We start from the raw sequence: 20,421 nt of genomic DNA on the forward strand, positions 1-20,421 counted from the left end.
CAGCGTTCGGCTCTGAAGAGCTGCTTTGTTCCCCATCAGACCACGGCAGTGTGGAGGATTGCGTAGTGGAGGAAGAAGCACTCGATGTATTTGCTCAGCATAGTGGTATGAGTGTGAATGCTGCTTTGTGGGCGCTGGTGGCAGTTGGTGTGTGGTTGGGCTGCACCTCGGCAGGGTCCTGGCAGCGCCGAGTCCTGTCTCCGCTTGTGACGCTGCTGGGAACCAGAGGCACTGAAACGAGGAGAACTTCTGGGAGCTGGGCTGCCCTGGCTACAGCTGTGGGATGCAGCTCTCCCAGGTGATGCCCTGGAGTGTTTTCTGCCTTCTGGACACTTACTGGTCTGCTCCTGATCCCCACGCTGGGGTGGGTGTGTGCCCCACAGATCTGCTGTGCAAAGCCCATCTGCTGAGCTGGGCTGGCTCTTTTCCTCCACGCTTCTGTTCCTGGGGGGGTTTACTTTCACTGGTCTCTCTCTTTCCAGCTAGGTCTTTGCCTGCATCAGGGTTTGCCAGGAGCCCAACAGTGCCCTGTGGATGAAGCCGTCTCCCCAGAGGAGCAGCTCCTGAGGGTTCATGCTCCCTGCCTGGGCTGTGCACAGGGGTGCAGAGGCTGGAGGAGATGTGTGATGGTGGGTGCCCTTCCTCACCCACCAGGGTAGGACCGTTCCCCTCCCCACAGCCCCTCAGTGTTATTTCAGAAAATCACCTTTTTGACAAAAAGGGGTTTGTTTGCAATAGCCAGGGCTCCAGAACTGAGATCTCCCCACTCCCAGCCTTTGCAGGGAGCTCTCCTGGGAAATGGGCCTCAACCGTATGTCTTCTGCAGACAAAACCCCGGGGTGAGATCCCTCTGTTGGCCCCCGCTCTGCTCGGGGACACCGGTGCGTCCCCGTCGGTGTCGTGCCGGTGCCCTCTTGTGGAAACTGGGAAAATATCCGAGAAAATATGTTGGTGCTGGGCTGGGGATGGAGGTTGGAAACCCACTCATGGGAGTGGGGTGGGGTGCTGGGCTCTCCCCCTCTGGTGTGCCCTGCCCAGCTGCTGCCCGAGTGCCTTTTTTATTGCTGTTATTAATCGAGGGTGAGGGAAATGGTACTGACTTAGCCTGGGAGGCTGGGGCTCCCAGCTTTCAAATCCTGCCCCTTGGTGCAAACCTCTGGTCGCTAAATCCCTGCGTGGTGACAGCAGTCCGTGCTTTAAGTGGATAAAGTTTGCAAAGTGCCTTCTGTGCCTCCTTGCTCTTATTCTGCAGCAATTGCCATCTACCTCGAAGCAAACACCTTTATCAATAGCTACACAAACCTTGACTTTCTCCTTGGAATAGCGTGCCGTGGCGCTGAGTCCCCCGGCTATCTCCCGTAGCTGCAGAGCAGGCTCAGACCCACTGTCACCCGTCTGCAGTGGCTCCTCCACTCTCCCCGGCAGGCGTTACGCCGCTTCGGCCACCTCCTAGAAATGTCAGCGGGTGAACGTGCCCGCCGGAGCGCAGTGCCAACGGGCCAGCTCTCGCCTTCACAGCCCAGCACCACCCCTCCGTTGCACCCGGGCAGCTCCGGCTGCAGAGGGCGATGATTAACAGCTGCCCTGGAGCAAAGCTGATGATGCCAAGCGTCTTCTGACCCCACCAACCGCCTCGCTTCCAGGCCCCTTTGTAATAGCTGCCAGAAACCGTGCTATGTTGTGTAGGAAGTGCCAGCCTGGCACCGTCAGACAGTTTTCCATCCTCTGTTCTAGTTTCCCAGCCCTGCAGGACCCCAGTGATCCGTTAGCCCATCTCCCACCTCCACCATGGGAACAGCTCAGGCAGGGGATCTAGCTCTGCTGCTCGGGAAGTCCTAGTCTCACACCTTCCCCGAGTCCAGGTTCTCCTTATCTTCTCCATGTTTCCCTCCTAGCTCATTTATTAATATCCCCTTCCTGAAAAAGCAGTCTTTAGTTAAAATTTCTGAAGATTTTTAACTATTAAAACCAGCCTGCCTCCTGCATTTCACAGGCTTGGCAGCTCCTCTTCCTTCTGTGCTTTCCTGGAAAACATTGTCTACAAAACTTGGCTGTGCTGGTGGAGGTCATCAGTGCCAGCCTGAGGAAGGGTGGAAGGAAGCAGGAGTTGAGAGAGCTTTGTGTTAAATTCAGCTGGAGTCCTTGGGGTTACTCACTGTCCCTCCTGCATCATGCCTGTCTGTGATCACAGATACTATTTGCTTGTCTATTTAGAGAAATCGGTTCTCTGGGCAAGGACATCTGCTTTTTTTTGTAGTTCTGGGCTCATCTCTCAGCTATTTAGACCCATACCTATGTCTGAACCCTGACAGTCCTGAATTCATTTCTTTTGGTGAGGGACAGTATTGTATTTCTGATGTTACACCCAGGGAATTCAGTCTCAGGAGCCAGACTTCTTCAGAGCCAGATTTGAACAGGGATGAGGAGCTGAGCCCTTCCTCACGTGCTCGGAGAAGCTCAGATCTTATTCAGAGCCAAGAGATATTGATACAACTGCAGAAATTTAATTAATGTTGCAAAACCCTTTAAAGCAGAGTTTCTGGCAAAATTGCCAGCTCCGCTGTGCAAGAAGGTAGGATGCCTGAGTGGCCTCTGCAGGGATCTGTCACAAAATAACAAATGTTTCTTTGCCCAGATGGTTGGGAGGAGGACAGAGGAAATTGATAGGGCATGCTCTCCTCCTCTGGGGTAGCCTTGAACTCTAAAGAGAAAACTAATTGGCAGCCAGTTCCCCAGAAAATCACCTCGAGGTGCTCCAAAGAGAGGGAAGTTGCTGGGTAGCAGCTGGGGGCAGGGTGATATGCCAGCTTGGACTGCCTGAGCAAGGGCACAGGGTCTGGCCATCATCCGTGGGTGATGGATCAGGGCTGGTGTGGAGCCCTGAGCAGGGGCTGGTGCAGAGGAGGTCATCTCAGTTTGCAAATTAGCCATATATTGTTTAGAGCAAGAAAAAGTGACCATCTGCAGCCATGACTGAGCCTGGAGAAATAATAATAGTAAAGGCAGTGGCAGGTGGAGTAAAATAGGCACCTAGTTGGTTCCTCCATGAGGATGAGAGGTGCAGAGGGAATTGCTCTGTTGAGATAATCCCAAACCTCCATTTTTCAAGGGCTTACAGGTCTACATCCACATCATCCTGGAGGACAAGCTCGTTCCCGGGGGGGGTGTGTGGACACAACTCACATGTCATGGGGGCAACACTGCTTTCTGCTGTGATCGTATCCTCAAAGTCCAGATGGGACATGCTCAAGGCATCTGCAGAGGAGGTGACAGAACCAGCCCTTCTTTGGGGACCGTGCAGAAATAGGGGTGTTTGACTGAGGGATCAGCTTGCCTTACCTTCAAGGGACATAAGGGCTTATAAGCCAGAATGAAAGAGCAAATCTGCTTCTCATTAAGAAGCATAAATTAGTTGTTGCCACGGCATCAAAACAGCTGAAGGAAGCTGGTGGACTCCAGTCTCCCTGGGCCTGACTTGCTGGCACGCGGCAGGGCAGGAGGTAACCTCGGCAAGAGCAACAACTGAAGCAGCTGCAAAGAAATCCTTTAAGGACTCTGCTGACATAAATAAACATGGAAAATAAATGATGTCCCCAGCACTCTGCCCTCAGCTGATGGGAAACAAGCTGCATTAACACAGTAGTTCAATAACCTGGAAGAGCTTCAAAAGAGACCTGCTCACCAGCCCCAGGAGAAGGGGGAGCGCTGCCTTCGAGCGTGCAGAACAAGGTTATGAAATGTTCCAGAGCATGAAACAATGGGGTGAGAAAGTACTCGCGAATTGAATTATGAGTGATGATGATTTTCCTACAAGGAAGAGCAGAAAGAAGAGGAGGTGTCTGTAGCTGGTGGTGGATGTGCAAGGTGGAGACAAGGGTGCCAGGTTTGTACCCTGAACTTCGGAGCTGTGACCTGGGAAAGTCGCCTGGGTTTTCTGTCTGTCACACGAGCAGTAATCATGCTTTCTGCAGAGGAATATGCTGATAAGATGAGGGTACATAAAATCTCCTAAGGGATTTAGTGATGTAAATCTATCCCCAAAGGTGCAGAAGTAGGTGCCCAGGCAGAGGGGGCTGCCGGGGTGGCTGCCCCACCTCTGTGGCTCAGAAAATGTGAACTTCTCCCCCAGCCCACCCTCCTCTTTCCAGCTTCCCACTGCTTCAGCCCATCTCCTGCTTCATCCTGCAGTTAGACAGGACAGGGCATTACCCCTGTATTCAGCACTCCCTGAAAGCTTCTCTCTTACGGCAGCCTCTGGATGGATCGGAGGGGTTACCTCTTCTTTTATTCAGACTGTTGCATTTCTCCAGCTTCTCTAGAAAATTCCCTTTGTTCATTAAACGACCTGTCTGTTAGGGCCCAGATGGCTGCTTTTCTCTCAGCTTTAGAAATCGCCTGCTTAATTTCCCTGGTGCCCTGCCAGCCCTGCGCTGGGGAGACTGCTGAGGAGGGGGAAGAAGAGCGCCCGGCAGCCAGCATGATGTGAATCGACGTGGCGTGGCTGAGGGGCTCTTGCAGGGCTTCCCCAGCACCGTCCCTGCCTCCGGGGACAGCTCTGGGCAGGATGGGGAGGACCAAAAACTGCCACAATCTGGTTGAGTGATGGCTGGAGGACCCTTTCCACCCTCTCAGGGTCTCCCTGTGATCCTGTTTCTCCCCTCTGCCCTACCAAAACAGCACCCAGGTGGGCTTGGTCCCCGCACTCACATCTCTGACAGCCTTTTCTTATTTCCAGCCTTGTGCTAGTGATGTTTCCCTGTGTTTTGAATTTAACTCTTAATGTTAACTCTTGATTTCAGTGTGCTGTGCTTGTGATGCCAGTGACTCATGCCTGTGGCAGGCATCAGGTACCCAAGGCATCCCTGGCCATCACTGCCCACGTGTGCCAGGGAAGGGCTGGGCACCCCAAAACCCCCACCATCAGAGTCCAGGACAAGAGAAACGGGCACAGCTGAAAGCGATGGAAGTGTTTTAGGAGGGGAAGGAGTGCTGCAACCCTAGCTGGGTTTGGGGGGATGGGGGGGAGGCGGGCAGGGGAGGCTTAGCAGGGACCTGCCCTGCTCTGCTGTGGATTCAGGAGCAAAAAAGGCAGGCTGAGAATTTCCTTGGCGCTTGAGGGAAGGTGTGTTAAGATCAGGCAAGGCTTAAATATTTTTTATGTACTGACTTTTAACATGCAGCTCCATTCTAGAGAAAATGTTGTCTGGGAGGAGGGCTGCCGTGTGAAAGCAGCACTCCATCAAGGCAGCTGACAGCGGTGCCCTGCCGCGGAGGCTGCGGAGGCAACGCCGTGTGGTTTTGCTCACTCGTGCGTTTTGCAGCCCTTTCTTCTCTCCTCCTAAAGCTGCTTTTGCAGGAGAGGTTTCTCCAGGAAGGCAAGCCTGCAAAAGTTGGTTTGGTGACTCAACTGACACTCACCTGTGTTGATGCAGAAGGAGGCTCAGGACCCACTAAGAGAAACTGCATCTTCACTTCATCGCAATTCTTTATTCCTTTGCTGCAGGTAGCACCACAGATAAGTGGCCTCTTTGCTGAGGGGATGGTCGTGGCTTTCATGGAATCAGCCTCTTGCTCATTTTCACTGCCTCGTTTCACAGACTCCCAGCACTGTGTTTTTTGAGCTTCCAGGTGCATGTTGCTGTTTTATGTAGGAAGATGAGTTTGGGCTGGAGATGAGTAAGGGATGTGAGTACTGCAAATGTATCCGGGAGTCTGCTGAGGTGCTGGTCACCATCTCCCATTGGAGGAGGAGGTTTAGCAGGGGTCTGATGCTGCTGAACCCCTCCAGATCCCCCCCACCATGGTTGCCCTTCTTGGGGGTACCACCTCCCCTTCACATTTCAGATGTAATGCAGAAAATGCATCTTATCTCAAGCACGTCTTAATGCAGTCATGCTAAATTTAAAGCTTACCTTGGCAGGGCAGCACAACGCCTGAGTTCACTCATTCGTTCTGTGTCTCAGCATCCCTTGGTCACACTTGGGTTTGGATTAACCTCCTTCATCTCTCGCTCTACCCTTTTTGGCTAGTCCAGATATCTGTGCCATTTTTTCTAAGAGTGGAGTGGAGGCCTCACTGACTTTCCCAAAGGACCCTTGACAGTAACATTTCACTGCTGGTCATGGGTGCACTTAGTTCAGTTCCTTTCCCCTTATTCTAAGGCAATTGCAGAGCAAAAGCCTCTCGTGAGAGTGCTTGGCCGCAGCAGGGGCCAGGCTCCGGCATCCACTGGACCATCTTCCTGCTGCTGGAGCTAATTTGGGAGCTCGTGGGACTGCTGGTCTCATGGCAGCACTGGAAAATAATTGCTGCTGTGGTTTGAGTTTACAGTGGGATGTTATTTGCAATGTATTAAATTATGTTAAGTGCCTGAGTATATGCTCTTATTTAAGTATTTGTATAAATCTATCTGCATGCCCTGGTATTAGCTCTCATCTATCCCCATCCCACACCTGCGCTCATGAAAGGAGCAGCAGGGTTTTCACCTGATGGTTTCTCAGGTTTTTGTTTTTGCTGAGAACACCTTCACCCTCACAAAACCAAAGCCCAGGGCTGGCCCAGCGGCACCCGGGCAGCAAGGCAGGCGGATCCCCACTGCCGGATCTCGGTAGCTGGGTGGGTTTGCTGGTGGGCAAACTTCAACCACTGCACAAACTAAATCTGCTTTCCTTCCTTCAGACATACGGCTGGTGGCTTGCTCCTGCTCTGCTGTGTGTAGGAGGCAAGTGGCTTTCCCCAGAGGATGCTTATGCTCAGTGCAGTTCGGCACAGCGCTCCCTAAATCTGTCCCAAAGGATAAGTTATGGGTCGGACTTTCATGGGTTTTAAGAAAGTCCTTTACTTGCTCAAGTCTTTGGCTTCCCACCCATTGTGATAGGCTTGCAGTAGTCTTCCTGCTTTAGCAAAAGGCCTTGAAATCTTCTGATTTTATAGAAAAATGAGCAATGGGTGTTCCTTCAAAAGGGATACCAGAAGTCAGGCAGGTTTTTCTGGCACAGCTCGGTTTGCTGTGCCCATCAGCAAGGCAGGGGCAGAGCAGGGGGTGCCTGGACCAGTGGCCAAGTCTGTGCTGGGCAAACCTGGCTCTTGCCACCTGAAGAAGGGAGCTGACCTTGGCTCCGGCAGCACAAGCCCTGTCAGGTCTGCATTAACCAGCACTGCATCACCAGCAATGGGATGTTCCCAGTAGGTGAGCAGCAAAACAGCTAATGACTTCTGCCATTTGACAAATGTTTCCTGACACTGCCAGGGAGGTCATCGTATTTCCCCCAGAGCCATTTGTCTTCTTGTCCCCAGCGTGTTTGCATTCAGACCGCATCCTGCCTTTCCTGGCTTGGCATAGCAGCCGGTGCCTGGGTGATGCTGCCTGTCCTGGGGGTGCCAGGCATGAGGGAGGACTGAATTCAGCTCTGTGCAGGCCGTGTTTGGTGCTGTTGAAAATCCCCTCTCAGTTCAGGCAGCTGAGAAAAGGTGTCCATAGGAATGAAGCTGCTGCCTCTGCTCTCAAAACCAACTCGCTCTGTTGGAGAAGAGCCCAGGGGGTGATGGGGCACAAGAGGAAACCCCCTCTTGGTGCATACCCGGGTCCCCTTGCTGCCCTCCTACCATCTCTGGAAACCTCCACCTTATTTTCTGAGTTGCTCCATGGGTCCAACACCCTGGGTGATGCACCTGACAGCTCCCGTAGGTGATGTGGTCATTGTTCAAGCCCCCTCCATGCTGTCAGGGGGCTGTGCTGCTGCTCCTGCCTGTGCTTCCCCCACTCACGGCAGCTGCTGACGCACTGAATAATTTACGCAGTAGCTGCCTGGCTTTGAGGATCTGCTGCTGCCCACTGCACCCGCGCTGGGCTGGCTGGTACGGGTCCTACAGGACGAGGCACATGCTGAGAAGCTTTTGCCTGTTGCTGATGGCAGGGCCAGAAGACAGGCAGGCAGCCAGCAGCCCGGGCAGGTCAGCACTGGGAATCAAAGTCACCCTGTGCCTGGGGGATGAGCCAGGACTGGGACCTGCTGCTGCTCCCGGGAGCAGCTGAACTGCCCAGGTGGGAGCCGGTGCTGCTGGGGTTTTGCTGGCATTAGCCTGGGGCTTGGCTGCCTGGCGTGAGTCCCCTGTCCCGAGCAAAGCCTCAGCTTTGAGTAAAGCATCCAGAGCTGCCGCACGGTGGCACATAGGAGAATCAGCTTTCCGAGCACTTCTGGTGACCACCACCAACGTGCAGCTGCCCATACAGGGAGCCTGATGGAGGGTGGCAGCTGCAGATGCAAAAATCCAAATCCAGCAAGCAACCCCCTTGCTAACAGCAGCACAGCACAGCTTTGCTCTGCTCATGTTCCCCGGCCCGAGCACTGGAAGGTGCATTCCGTGTGCGACGTTGCATCCACCCATCCCTGCACAGGCACTGTGCTTCACGTGGGCCGTGTCTTTAACAAAAGATGGAAACCGTAGACAGCTCCAGGCAATTTTGCCTGGGAATCAATATTTTTGGCCTCATTCTCAGTTAAAACACTAACTTCAACCATTTAAAACAAAAGAAAAACAAGGCAATAAACAAAAGTCTCCAAGTGACTGAATAGCAAGACCTCACAAATAAGATCAAGTAAGACAGAGAAGCCTGGAATTTTAATGTTGGAGGAAAAGCCTTTTCCTGGATTTATTTCCCTTTGAAAGGGTGATGCTGCTTCCAGCCAGCAAAGGGGCTCCTTTCCTGGGGAGGGGGACCCTGTGGTGCCAGTACCCATGCAGAAGGCAACAGGGAGAGAGGCAGGAGGTAGCCAAAGCATCTGGGAAAGGAGAGGAAGGGCTGAATCCAGCCCCGCTGCAGAAGAGGCAGCACAGGGTGGGTACAGAGCCTGAAGACATTGCTCCTGGTTTCCCTGGGCTCCATCACCAAAGGAGCAGAGCGTGGTGATGCCAAAAAGGCAAGTTGCAGTGGAAGTCTCACAAGACAGAGACGCTCTGTTAGGGAGAGCATCACCGCTCAGGAAGACGGTGTGTGTCAGAAACCATTCGCTTTATTATTATTTTTCTCTCTCTCTGTGCCGTGAGATGGTTGGGCTTTTTCCAAATTGCTCCCATGTGGGTGGAGAGCTGGGGGGGCTGCATTTCACATTTCATAATCTGTGTGACTTGATTAATTCAGCCGTATGTTAAAACCTCATGAAACTGGCCAATTTTGCTGAGGTTTAAAATAGATTATATCCATCTCCTAACGTCAGTTTTGCAAATAACCACTTGGCAGCTTCTTAAAATGTTAAAGATAGGGGATAGGCTGTGCACCGCCAAGGAGAAGGCATATTTAAAAGAGATAATATGTCTTCTGTGTGAGCCCAAATGAGGAAATAGATGTTTGTGAAGCTCTTTAAAGCATGGTTGTGTCAAGAGCAAGATGATCACTTTTGTTTTTCATTTGTATGCAAGGTGAAGAAAGGACAAGCAATTTTTTTCTTCTCCTCTGAACTCTTACAATCTTCCATCACAGAATTGGTGATAATTGCTGCAAAATGACCTAACTGGGTCAAGGTGTAATTTTGAACCTTGAGTATCTTTCACTAGGTGAGAAATTCAAATTATTTGAATTTGACACCTTGGCAACCCATCACTGGAACAAATAGAAATATGGAGAGCGGATGTCAGCCACAGAGGTGAATCGATGGAAAAGGCTCTTGGGTGTCAGGGAAGACAATAGCTGGCCTTTCCCAGGGCTGAGCACAGCCCAGATCGATGCTGCTTTGTACATCAGACTTGGAAGTGCTTTAGAAGTTGCCTTTTTTTTTTTTTTTTTTCCCCCTCTTTCTGGAAGATTTTCTTAGTTTTGAGTAAGGAAAGCATAAGTTTTGAGTTGTGGGGTGAGGATGAACTTGGAACAGCAGGGTGAGGATCATAGAATGGTTTGGGTTGGAAAGGGTCTTAAAGATCATCTCGTTCCAACCCCCTGCCATGGGCAGGGACACCTTCCACTAGCCCAGGTTGCCCAAAGCCCCGTCCAACCTGGCCTGGAACACTGCCAGGGAGGGGGCAGCCACAGCTGCTCTGGGCAACCTGTGCCAGGGCCTCACCACTGTCAGGATGCACTTGTATGAGGGAGAGGGATGTGGCTCAGCAGCCTCGTGACCCTGTGCAGCCATGGGGTTGGTGCAGTGTGCTGGGGAACAGGATTAGTTTTTGCTTTCTGTGTGCACAGTCCCCCGTGTAAGACATAACCTCATGTCCCCGCTCACAAATACTTCTCTGTGAGCCACCTCTCTGGGACAAAGGAAGCTCCTGGTTAATTACTGCAGCTTTGATTTTGACGGTACAAATTTCCCTTGCTGCCTTCTAAGCCTTCAGAGTTTCCTGCCAGGAAAGATAAAGTCCCTTTGCAAAGGCTGTTTGCTCCCGCGAGGGTCCCAGCACTGCCACTCCAGATGAAAGCGTGGGGAGGAGCAGAGGGTGATGTGCCATGGCTGTAGGACCTTCATCTGATGATCTCAGAGGGCTTCAAAAATGGGAGTTCATTCATCCTGCAGCAACACCTCGTAGCTGTATTATAAATGGGGCTGGAGGGATGGGCTGAGCAGCCAACCCTTTGGTTTTTGGGAATGGGGGTGGGAAGGAGCCAGCAGCAGAGCCTGCCCAGCCCTGCCAGCAGCACTTCAAAACACAAACCACTGCCTGGAGCCTGCCTGCACAAGGCTGGATCGGGCCCTCCATGCAGCAGGCTGGTGCAGGCAGTGCCGGGGCGATCCAGAGCACCCCCTTACAGACATCAGCAAATGCTCTGGGTTTGGCTGTGGGAGGGATTTTGAGGAAATCCATCATCCAGGTGATCGTTCAGATGAAGTGCTGCCTGCTCCTTGTTTGGCACGGTCAGCTGCAAATGCTTTGCTGCTGTGTTGCCCCAGTTTAGACTGGTGTCAGCACCCAAAATTATCAGTTTAATGACAGCTGTGGTTTCATTAGCACTACCAGCAAAATCGGGTTTTACTTCAGAATACGTTTTAATTTCCCATTTTACTGTAGGACAGAAGGCTTGCACAGTGCCCACACTGCCTTCCATGTGGCACATGCAAAAGTAACAAACCCAGAGTGCAATCCCACCGCATGCTGATGCGCTTGCCTTCCCTTTGCAATGCAACAGAGTCATCTCCTTAGCAGCTACTCTTACATCTCCCACTTACCTGAGCTGAAGATGTAGCACAGGTGTCCCACGGGAAGAGTTGGTGGATGCGGGGGGGGCCTCGGGGGAGCTCCCTGCATCCCTCCCCTTCCACTGAGTAATGCAAAAATAATCCGTTTAAGGAGGTCTTTTCTCAGTAGTGGGGAAGCAAAAGGGTACTCTGTGATGGCAATCAGGCTGATCCAATTTGATAGCTTAAAAGCACTGATTCAGCAATCAGTAAAATATGCACATGTGTACTCTCTTCAGTAACAATTCATTTATTCACATGCCTAAAACTTAAGCACCTGCTTATTTCCTATTGACCTCATGGGGTTTTACTCACAAATACTCTCTGTAGGAGGACTGAAGGAGAATGAGAACATGCTTCTATCTCCAGGTACCTTTTGTTTGAATCTATATGTTTTTATTACAACTTCACAGGGGAAAATGTCAGGTAAAAACCTGCCTGTTTGGATGCTTGTGGTGAAAGTCTTAGTTCTATGGAGGCAGAGATTGCACAGATAGATTTGTCTTTAATTTCATCTCATTGGCAGGAAAAAGGGAGGCAGGTACATGAAAAATTAAGGTGTTGTGCTGCATATCTTGTGTAATTAGACAAGCTGACAAACATCATTAGAAAAATCTATTTATTAAGCAAATGCTGATTGTGGCTCAGGATAACTAGTGGTGTTTCCTCCTGCTGTAGCTGGGATGTCAGGGTCTCATTTCAGCTCTCCTGGGGTTATTTTGCAGGAATGCTGGTGCTCAGCAGCTGCTACCAGTGCTCAAGACCTTCTTCATTGCTTCATGTGGTTTAATGTGCTGTAATGCCTCTTCTCTGTCCTAAATGTGCCAAAAGACATTGGTAGGGGAATGTTCTTGTTCGGCCCAATCTGTGTGGCTGGCTATGGGTCTCCAGGGCAGAGAGGACTGTGCAGCTGAAGGTTTCTTTCCTTTCTGTGCAGCTTTCAAGCTGGTGTTGCTAACTCACTGGCAGGCTCTCCTGCCTTGGTGCATGCCAAAAACCTCTCTTGTATATTGATGATCACCAAGAGATGCTCTTCTTGTACAAGCTCCTCTACTACAGCTTCTAAATGAGCATGTGTAGCTTGGAGGAGCTGTATATTGCTACCTTTGGGGGGCTCTGGTATGACATTAAAGTGTCAGATTCTGAGAGCGTTTCCAGTAGCCTCATTCCAGGATTGCTGCTTTTGGAGGAATTGGTGCCTTGTTGTATACTAAATTATTTATAAGTAGTTTTGTTGGTGGCTGGATTTGAGGATTAAAATGTATGTGTGAAATAAAGGTTTTCAATAATGAAATAAGGTAACAAAAAGATAAAGCCATTATATGCATAATTAAAATGATGCATAACTATATGTTCTTTATGTAGCTGCTTCAGCATCTTAAGTAGCTTATTAGACTGAGTAATCAGCCCCTGAAGCTTTCCCCAGCTTGGGTTTCTCTCCTGCTCTTGCTAAAGGTGCTGCAGAGCTGCTTGGAGCCGGGCCCTGGCCAGTCCCTTGGGTAAAGTGGTCCCGTCTTCCCACTTCTCCCCTAATTTCTGGGCTTGGAGAGTGGGATATCATATGATTAAGCCGAAAGGCAAAACTGCTTAACTATATATTTATTTTTTTTTTTATCATATCTCTTCATTACTGTGTTCCTGGTTCCAGGTTTCAAGGTGCTCGCAGCCTTCTGAGGGTACGCTGGGGGAGTCTCACACGCCCCCTTATGAGAAGCAGTAAATATTTCCTCCTCGTCTATTAACTAATCTATTTCTTGGCACAGCGTAGACATCCAACACAGTACTGCAGTAGGCTGGACTGGGAATGCTTTCATTAAGATAAGATGCTCTCCTCGTAGGCATGTAGCGTAGGGCATGCTGATGGGCAGAGGTGGGGAGGTGGCTGTTGAGAGAAGCTGGACCAAAACCTCCTTAAACACTCTCCCAGAGCGTCCTACACCTGTGATGGATAATGCGATGTGCTGCCACTGCGGGGCAGGTCTCCTGCGAGGGTGCTGGATGAGGGATTGTTGCTCCACAGGTGCCTTGCTTGGGTGGAGACCCCCAGGGAGTGCCTGGCCATGTTGGACCTGCTTGGTCCCTAACCAAGGGAACAGGGAAGGGCAGTGTCTGAGGATGCTGCTTTGGTTTTTCCTGGGATGTCCTGGGGACTCCCGGTCGAAAAGTCACAAAATGAGTGTGAATAATGGCATACTCAGCCAGATCTTTAATTAAAAACAAGTGTTTTTCACCAATTCTCTAGCTAATCTCAGCTGAAGCCTGCACTTTCATAAGTCCACAAATGAAAAGAGAAATATAATCTCCTGTAAACGTTTTGTTTTCCCTTGAAGCCTGAAGACCCCACAGCAGCCAGACCCTGTGTGGAGCTGCACTTCCAGCTTCCACTATCTTAAGCAACATGAAAGATGTCACTTCTAAGCCTCCGAGTTCAGAGAGAATAATTTAATGTTCTTTAACCTTTCCTTACAAGATCCATTTCAAAAGGAGCCTTGCTGTAAAGTCCACCCTTATGTAACATTAAAATGCATTTACACGTTTGGGCTCTGGGGGAGGCTCCTGTCCCCAGCTACTCCCCACTTACCCACCACCTCTTATTCCTCCTGGCTTCCTCTGCCCAAGCAGCAGAGGATTTTGGCTTTCTCTCTGCTGTCCTCATGTCCCTGCTGTCGGGATGGTGAGGATCTGCCTGATATGTGCCCAGATCCTGCCCGCACTGGCCAGGGGGACGTTCAGCCCTGCTTGCTGGGGCTGTGCACGAGGAGCCAGCAGAGACCCCACCAGCGAAGGGAGGCAGGAGCAGCACGCCCAGATGTATTTTTCTTGCTGTCCAGGTCAAGTACATCTTGGATTTACTCTACTTATAGTTGCTGGGCTGAAGTTTTCTTACCCAAAGGTCTTGCTTGCGTTCTAAAAATTTTGGTTTGCTGTGGGGTGGTGGATTTATTGCTGGAAATGCTTTCATGTTGGGTTGCTCGAGGTGGCAGGGTTAATCCCCAATGCTTTGGGTGCAGGCAGGAGGATAAGTGTGGTGGGTGCAAAAGCAGGAGAGGGGGGAGCCGTGTGCCTGTTCGTTAGTGCCGAACCCCCGGGGGGAAATTGCGATGGCATCGCTCTGCACTGCTTGGCAAGACAGGTGGGGATGCGGATGCTGCCCATGGGGCATTGCTGGTTGGGGGAGGGGGGGGATGGATAACTGCTGGAGCGATGCTCCTGGCTGGCACAGTGTGTTGTGGGGAAGCCATCCGCCTCTTTCAATGTGCCTGTCACCTGCCAAAGGCCTGGGGGGTCTGGGGGCAGGAGGAGGCAGCAGGCCATGCTGACACAGCCTTGGCAGCATCCATGGGGTGAGGCTTCTCCCGGCACTGGTTCCTTCTTGAACCTGCCTTTGCTTTAGAAATCCATGTAACACAGCTCATGGTGCGTTCTTCTGTTGAGCCAGATCTTCATCAGGGTCTCTTATTTCTGCCTTTGCATATGTCTGCTCTGACACTTGCTCTGACACTTGCCTTCTCTTACCAATTAGACCGCAATGTTCTCTTACCAGGTTGTGCAATGCTTTCTGCTTTCCCTCTCCTTTCATTTCCTAATCCACCTCACATGCTGCTGTTCCACATACCAGGCTTTGGGGGGAGTGACCCGGTGGAGCCTGACCACCCCAGCGCCCCGCTGAGTGAGTCCCCAAGCTGTTTTATCTGTCGCTTGTGCCCCAAGAGGCGGGAAGCTGCTTCAGCGCTCTTTGTAGTACAACACAACAGCATACAATATACTCAAACATGCAGAGAACAAAAAGCCCATTAAAAATGGGCCCTGCTGAGCTGGTGGGCTGGGGTTACTACGGGCATCTGCCTGCTGCTGCCTTTGTGGCCGCGGCTTTTAGTCAGATTAAATTGTGTCAGAGCAATCTGAACAGATTTTCTTCTGTTCCTCCCTCTCCATCCCTCCATCGGAGGATGCCTTTTGCTGACATGTTTGTACTCCCACCCAGTGCAAGCTGTGGCTAGGTCTTGTTGGGGCGATGGGTAACGGAGGAGGAAAGTGAATTCTCAGACCTCCTTGCCTGGATGATCAGATGTAGAAGAGAAATCCTGGCTCCTTTTGAGCTGTGAGAGTCTTGCCCCAGTTTCAGAGGTGTTGAGATTTCACCCTTCCTTTGCCTGTCCCCTTTCTCCCAAAATCTGCCAGCCCATGAAGTAACAAACTTCGGAGCAAAATGAGATCAGATTTTGCAGTAGTGGAAATGCCAAATTGTATTCAGTGCTGGCCCTCTAGAGAAAGGCACTTCATAGCCATGGAACTGAGAGAAAAATATAGTCTTTTAAATTTTGCCATCCTTGCCATGACAAGAACTTGGTTTTCAGTGCCCCTCTGCAGGGACAGGTGAGGAGGGGTGCTCGGCTGCTGCCTGCCAGCTCCATCCCTACCAGGTGCAGTGCTCCTTCCCACCCGACCAGCAAGCTCAATTAATATGACGTATTTGAGCTTCTGTTTGATTCTTCAGCCTTTCCACTCTATTAATCAGCAATTAAAAAAAAAATAATTTCTGATCTGGTTGCAGAGAAACCATGTCCTTCATGTTTTCATATTATGTTTTTTCCCCACTTTCCTCTGGAGCTCTGGCATAAGGTTTGTGCTTGTGACTCTCCCTCTTTATTTGGGCGGTCTGGGGAGAGAAACATGTCTTTCCATCCAGTATACAGCTGGGCTCATGCATCTGGTGCATCAGCCCAGGGGTCAAGAGAAGGGTTGGCTTGCTGGTGAAGGGCCCTGGGTCAGGCTGGGCAGGGTCTCGGTACGCTGGTGGGAGCACAGGTCTTGCTGCTCCAACTCCAAGCCCATCCTGTGAAGGGCAAATGTGCTCTCGGCTCCTACAGCTTTGTCTCTAACAGTGTATGAAGTGCTGCTTTCTGAAGGGAAAAATTCCATCCTGGCTGTTGTCAGTCAGTAATTAAGGCCTGATATATATGAACTGACTTGATTTCTTTCTTCCCCCCGCCCCCCCCCCTCCCCCCCCGCCATTATCTGGCTTGGTATAGCTTGAAATATTCCTGATGGTCATAAAATTATCTTGGCCTTTTTAAAAGTCAATACTTGCTACTTAGTAGAACCATGAACCTATGGGCTGGAAAAGATTCAAGTCTTACTAGCTTAGCTAAAAGGCATTAATTCACAGAATATATACATAACAATGCTGTCCTGACTTGTGGCGAGTCCTGCCTGCAAGATTTCTTCCCTTGTCTACAAGATTGACTTCGGACATCTTCTTTTATTGCTTTGAAAGCCCAGCCTGATGGATATATTGGCCAAAGCCAAGTGAGGTCTTTGTATTAAAGCAAGAAAAGAGACAGGTCAAAATTAAGTGTTGGGATGAGTGAGATCAGTTACAGGCTGAGTGAAGCCACCTCGCTCGGGGTTGTCTGTCTAAGAGCAGGGGCAGAGGAAGGGGCTCTGATGTCTGCTTTTGGCTGCCACGAAGTAACTTTACTCTTGCAGCAGGGCAGTTCTTTGTTTGTTTTGCTCCTGCTGTACGTGGTTAGTGGAGGAGCCCTGTGCCACCCATGGCAGGGCTAATCTAGGGGAGGAAGGAGAAGCAGAAAATACAGCAGAAGATAGACCAGATGCCCTTTTTATTTTTAATTGTGCATGCAGGGGAAGGGGAGCTATGCACTGCCTGAATTTCTCTGCAACAGTGAGTAGTATTGTCATCCTGCCAAGCACCCACCCCTTCTAAGCACCCTGCTACTGCTCTGTGTTAATTGCAATACAGCTGATGATGATAAATTCATTTGCTGTCCCTGGCACATTGTGTGGGCCTTCCCCTGTGTTCCCGTTGTGCAGCACTACCCTGTCAGACAGAAAAGGCTCTGAGGGATTTCCAGCTTGTGCCGGAGGCTCACCCAGGGCATGATGGCCACAAGGAGGTGAGTGCCACTTGCCCAGACCTGATCCCAGCCCAGCAGCTGGGCTTTCCCCCTCGTTGGAGGATGACAGAGCCTGGAGTAGCGAGAGAATAAAAGACTGTCTGGGAGTGAGTGGGCAGCTGTGCTGAGGGCTAGCCATCATGTTGTGCATTAGGCATCACATTGAGCACCTCCAAGAGATGGATGGTGAAGGTCTCCCCTGGCTTTGTTCCCCACCTCGTTGGGCCGGGCTGGTGTTTGTCCCCCTGCACTAGCTGTGATGTCCCCATATCTGCAGGGAATCTGGCAACAGTGCACTCAACGATAAAATCCGAGAGGGTTTCATTTCATTGGGAGTATGAGTACTTTTATTTGGGGATCCTCGGGGAGCCCTGCATGAGTCAGTTTCTTTGCTCACAGCCACCCACTGTGCCAGGCCATGGTCACCAAGCCATGCTAACGGTTTGTTTGCAAAGCAGAAAGGAGAGGGAGAAGATGATAAAAGACATTAATTTAAGGAAATAAAGGGGAGAAAGAAAAAAGAAAGGCTCTTGGAAACCCCTCACTCTTCCCACACAGCAAACTCTGACAACCTCATTAAACACAGGCGCTGAGCTGCATCCCTGTGCACAGAAACCTGGTTTCGTGCTGAAAATTCACAGGATGCTCACATGCAAACCCACTGGCTTTCTCAAGGGCCTTATAAATGATGGTGTTAAATACAGAAAAGGGAGCAAAACAAGGGCTATGGGGGTTCGTTAACCATTATGGCCTGATATGTGCTGGCAGGGAGCCAGCTGACAGTGTTGCTGCTGCACCACCTCCCCAGTAATGCTCCATCAGTTGCAAGTACTTCCCAAAAGCGAACAAATAAAAATAAATAAACAAATGGAGATTATTTTTTTTTTCCAGCAAAAAACATTGTTTTATTTTTAACCTGAGGCTTTAACCAGGAAAAAAGGCAATCATGTGTAATATAAAGCGCTGCCATGAGTAATTGCTGAGATGCATTGAGGTTTGGTGGCCAGGGTATCTGCCTGGGACATGGGGGACATGTGCTCCCTGTGGTGTGACCTCCAGCCCACATATTTTCCTCCTCCCCATTTCCCCTTTGCCCTTTCTCTTGCTGACATGGAGACATCTCTTTGGGGGAAGGATGAGCTGTGCCTGTCTGTGTGTGGCCTCTGTGCCCCCCTGCAGGACAGCAGCCTCGGAGCCAGGGATGCTATTGCTCACTGAAAGGCACTGAGAATTATTATTTGTGCCATTGCTCGAAGAATGTTAATTTTGGTGCTGCTAGATTAAGCAATGACATAAATATGTGATGGGCAATCAATGTGAAAGCTTAAATTTGCATTAACTTAGGGGTTTAGATTTTTATTTCTTTGGTTATTTGACCAAGAACAAGATTACCTCAGTTTAATAGCTTGATCATTGAAATTGTCCTAATTATGCTTTGAAAGTCTGATCCCTTTGAGGAAGGGGCTGTGTCCCACCTCTGTGGCTGTTGCTGTGGTTTCGCTCAGGGACAGCTGTCTGCTAAAGTGGGTTAATTGCACAGCAGTAGCAGATCTGCCTATACTGAGAAGTCTGTGTCCTTGCTATGGAAGAAAATAAAAGATAAAGTCTACATTGGTGGTGGTGGCATGTAGAGGAAGAAAAAAAAAGTGAACCAAAAAAAGCTAGTTTATTATTGCAGCTAGACAGGTCTCAGCATCTAACTTTCTTAAAGCTGTTTCAAAGCTCTCTGTGCTACCTTTGCATTCTATGAGCTAGATGTACCCCAAAACATCTTCTCAAAGGCAGGGCTGGAGCTGTAGAAAGCTGCAGGTGCCTGGAAAGGTCGAATTGTCTCATTCCCTGTGTGTGAGGGAATAACACTTATTTACTGATATTTTTATAGCTCTCCTGTGCTCACTGCCATTTGAGCACAGCGGCGTCCTTCCTCTCCCAAGCAAAGCATGAAGAATGTGACGTGTTGATAAGGAGAAACAAGGATTCACCAGCTCTTTGTGAAAAAGAAACTCATCACCTGCATTTCTGAACAAGCTTGCTGCATGGTGAAGGCAAAGCCCTAAGCAAGGCAGTCAGCAGAACCTGGTGCTTTGTCTTAGTCTCTTCAAGAACAGACATGTCCTATCTTCTTCAGTCTCTCTGGCAGGTTTTGTTGGCCTTTCTCCATAATGGCATCTGTTGTAGCATCACTGGCCCAAGGCATGGAGCCCCAGGGTGCTATGGCCATGGCCATGTGTGACTTCTCATCCCCATGGGAAAGCATTTGGCTCCTGGGGTGTTACCTAGCTTTGTGAGCTCTGGAAACTGATGTGCTGGCAAATTGTGGGCAGTTTGTCTAGTCCAACCAGAGGTACCTATAGACTACAGTTGCAGGTTGATGCCGATTGCCTTTCCACACAGGGTTCCGCAGGAGATGAGATCATTCTCATGGTATTTAGGGCAAGAGACCACAGGCCTGGATGGTTGACTTCCACATAGTTAACAAATTGTACTTGAGATATATATGTGTGTATATATATATATGGCCGAAGAGAATGGCAGCCCACTCAGAATGCCAGGTCATGTCTGCTCCTGATGAAGAGCTGTCCTTGTGCTGCAGGGAGAGCCATTCCGCTTGTGACGCGATACAGATGGTCACTGTGACATTTTCAATCAAATGTGTTGACAGAGCTTGTGTCATGAAGCTGAAAGAGTCAAAATATATGGGCCTTAAGGAAAAAAAGAAAAAAGGCAAAACAAACCTGGTGTGATTAAATGTATCCAATTTACCAGATGGATTTCTGCTCTGCCGCGCAGGATGGTCTGTTCCAGGAGTTTCTCTGCATTTCACATTCTGCTTATGTAGGAATGTAAGACCTCTCCATTTAATGAGTTTGATCGGTATCAAAAGTTAGTCTGCGTTTTTCCTGCTGGAATAGGTCTCAGGAAGGGGCCAGGGGATGAATTTCTGCATAAATCTTATAGGCACGGAGAAGCAACTGCCCATAACGGGAGCCATCTGCCTCGTCCTGCCATCACCACCAACACCCACAGCCCTCACAGAGGGGAAATATACTTTTAGCAAAGATTTAACAAGATAAAAACACCCATCCTCCTTCATTGCTTATGCTGTAGGGGTTATGGTGTTAGAGACAAACCAAGCCTCAAGGGCAGGAAAGTGCAGCTGAGGGTTGAGGAGACCAGCAGTAGCTGGGGCAGTTAGATGGGATCCTTTTACCTGGGTCTCAGCATGGGGTACGTGGCTGGGAAGCTCAGACCCCTAAATCTCAATATCTTTCTGCGCTGCAAATAGACCTAATAGGTATATAAAATCTGGCTGTTTATGCATAGAAAGGTGAAGG

At 50.0% G+C, this 20,421-nt stretch overlaps 1 protein-coding gene across 3 annotated transcripts in view; it reads left to right on the forward strand.

Annotated features, from left to right (window-relative positions):
• The window catches only part of MMP17 (matrix metallopeptidase 17), a 69,013-nt gene that overhangs the window by 9,004 nt on the left and 39,588 nt on the right, over window positions 1–20,421 (forward strand). Inside the window, exon 2 of one of the 3 annotated variants that reach the window (XM_074921058.1) lies at window positions 483–629. The exons of the other annotated variants lie outside the window; for them this stretch is intronic. Within the exon in view, the coding sequence (XP_074777159.1) occupies window positions 627–629 (3 nt within the window). The 5' untranslated portion in view covers window positions 483–626. The remainder of the gene's footprint in view (window positions 1–482; window positions 630–20,421) is intronic. 3 annotated transcript variants of the gene reach the window in all.

The sequence above is a fragment of the Athene noctua genome, chromosome 17 (assembly GCF_965140245.1).
Source record: "Athene noctua chromosome 17, bAthNoc1.hap1.1, whole genome shotgun sequence".
In the NCBI taxonomy this organism is placed as follows: Eukaryota; Metazoa; Chordata; class Aves; order Strigiformes; family Strigidae; genus Athene; species Athene noctua.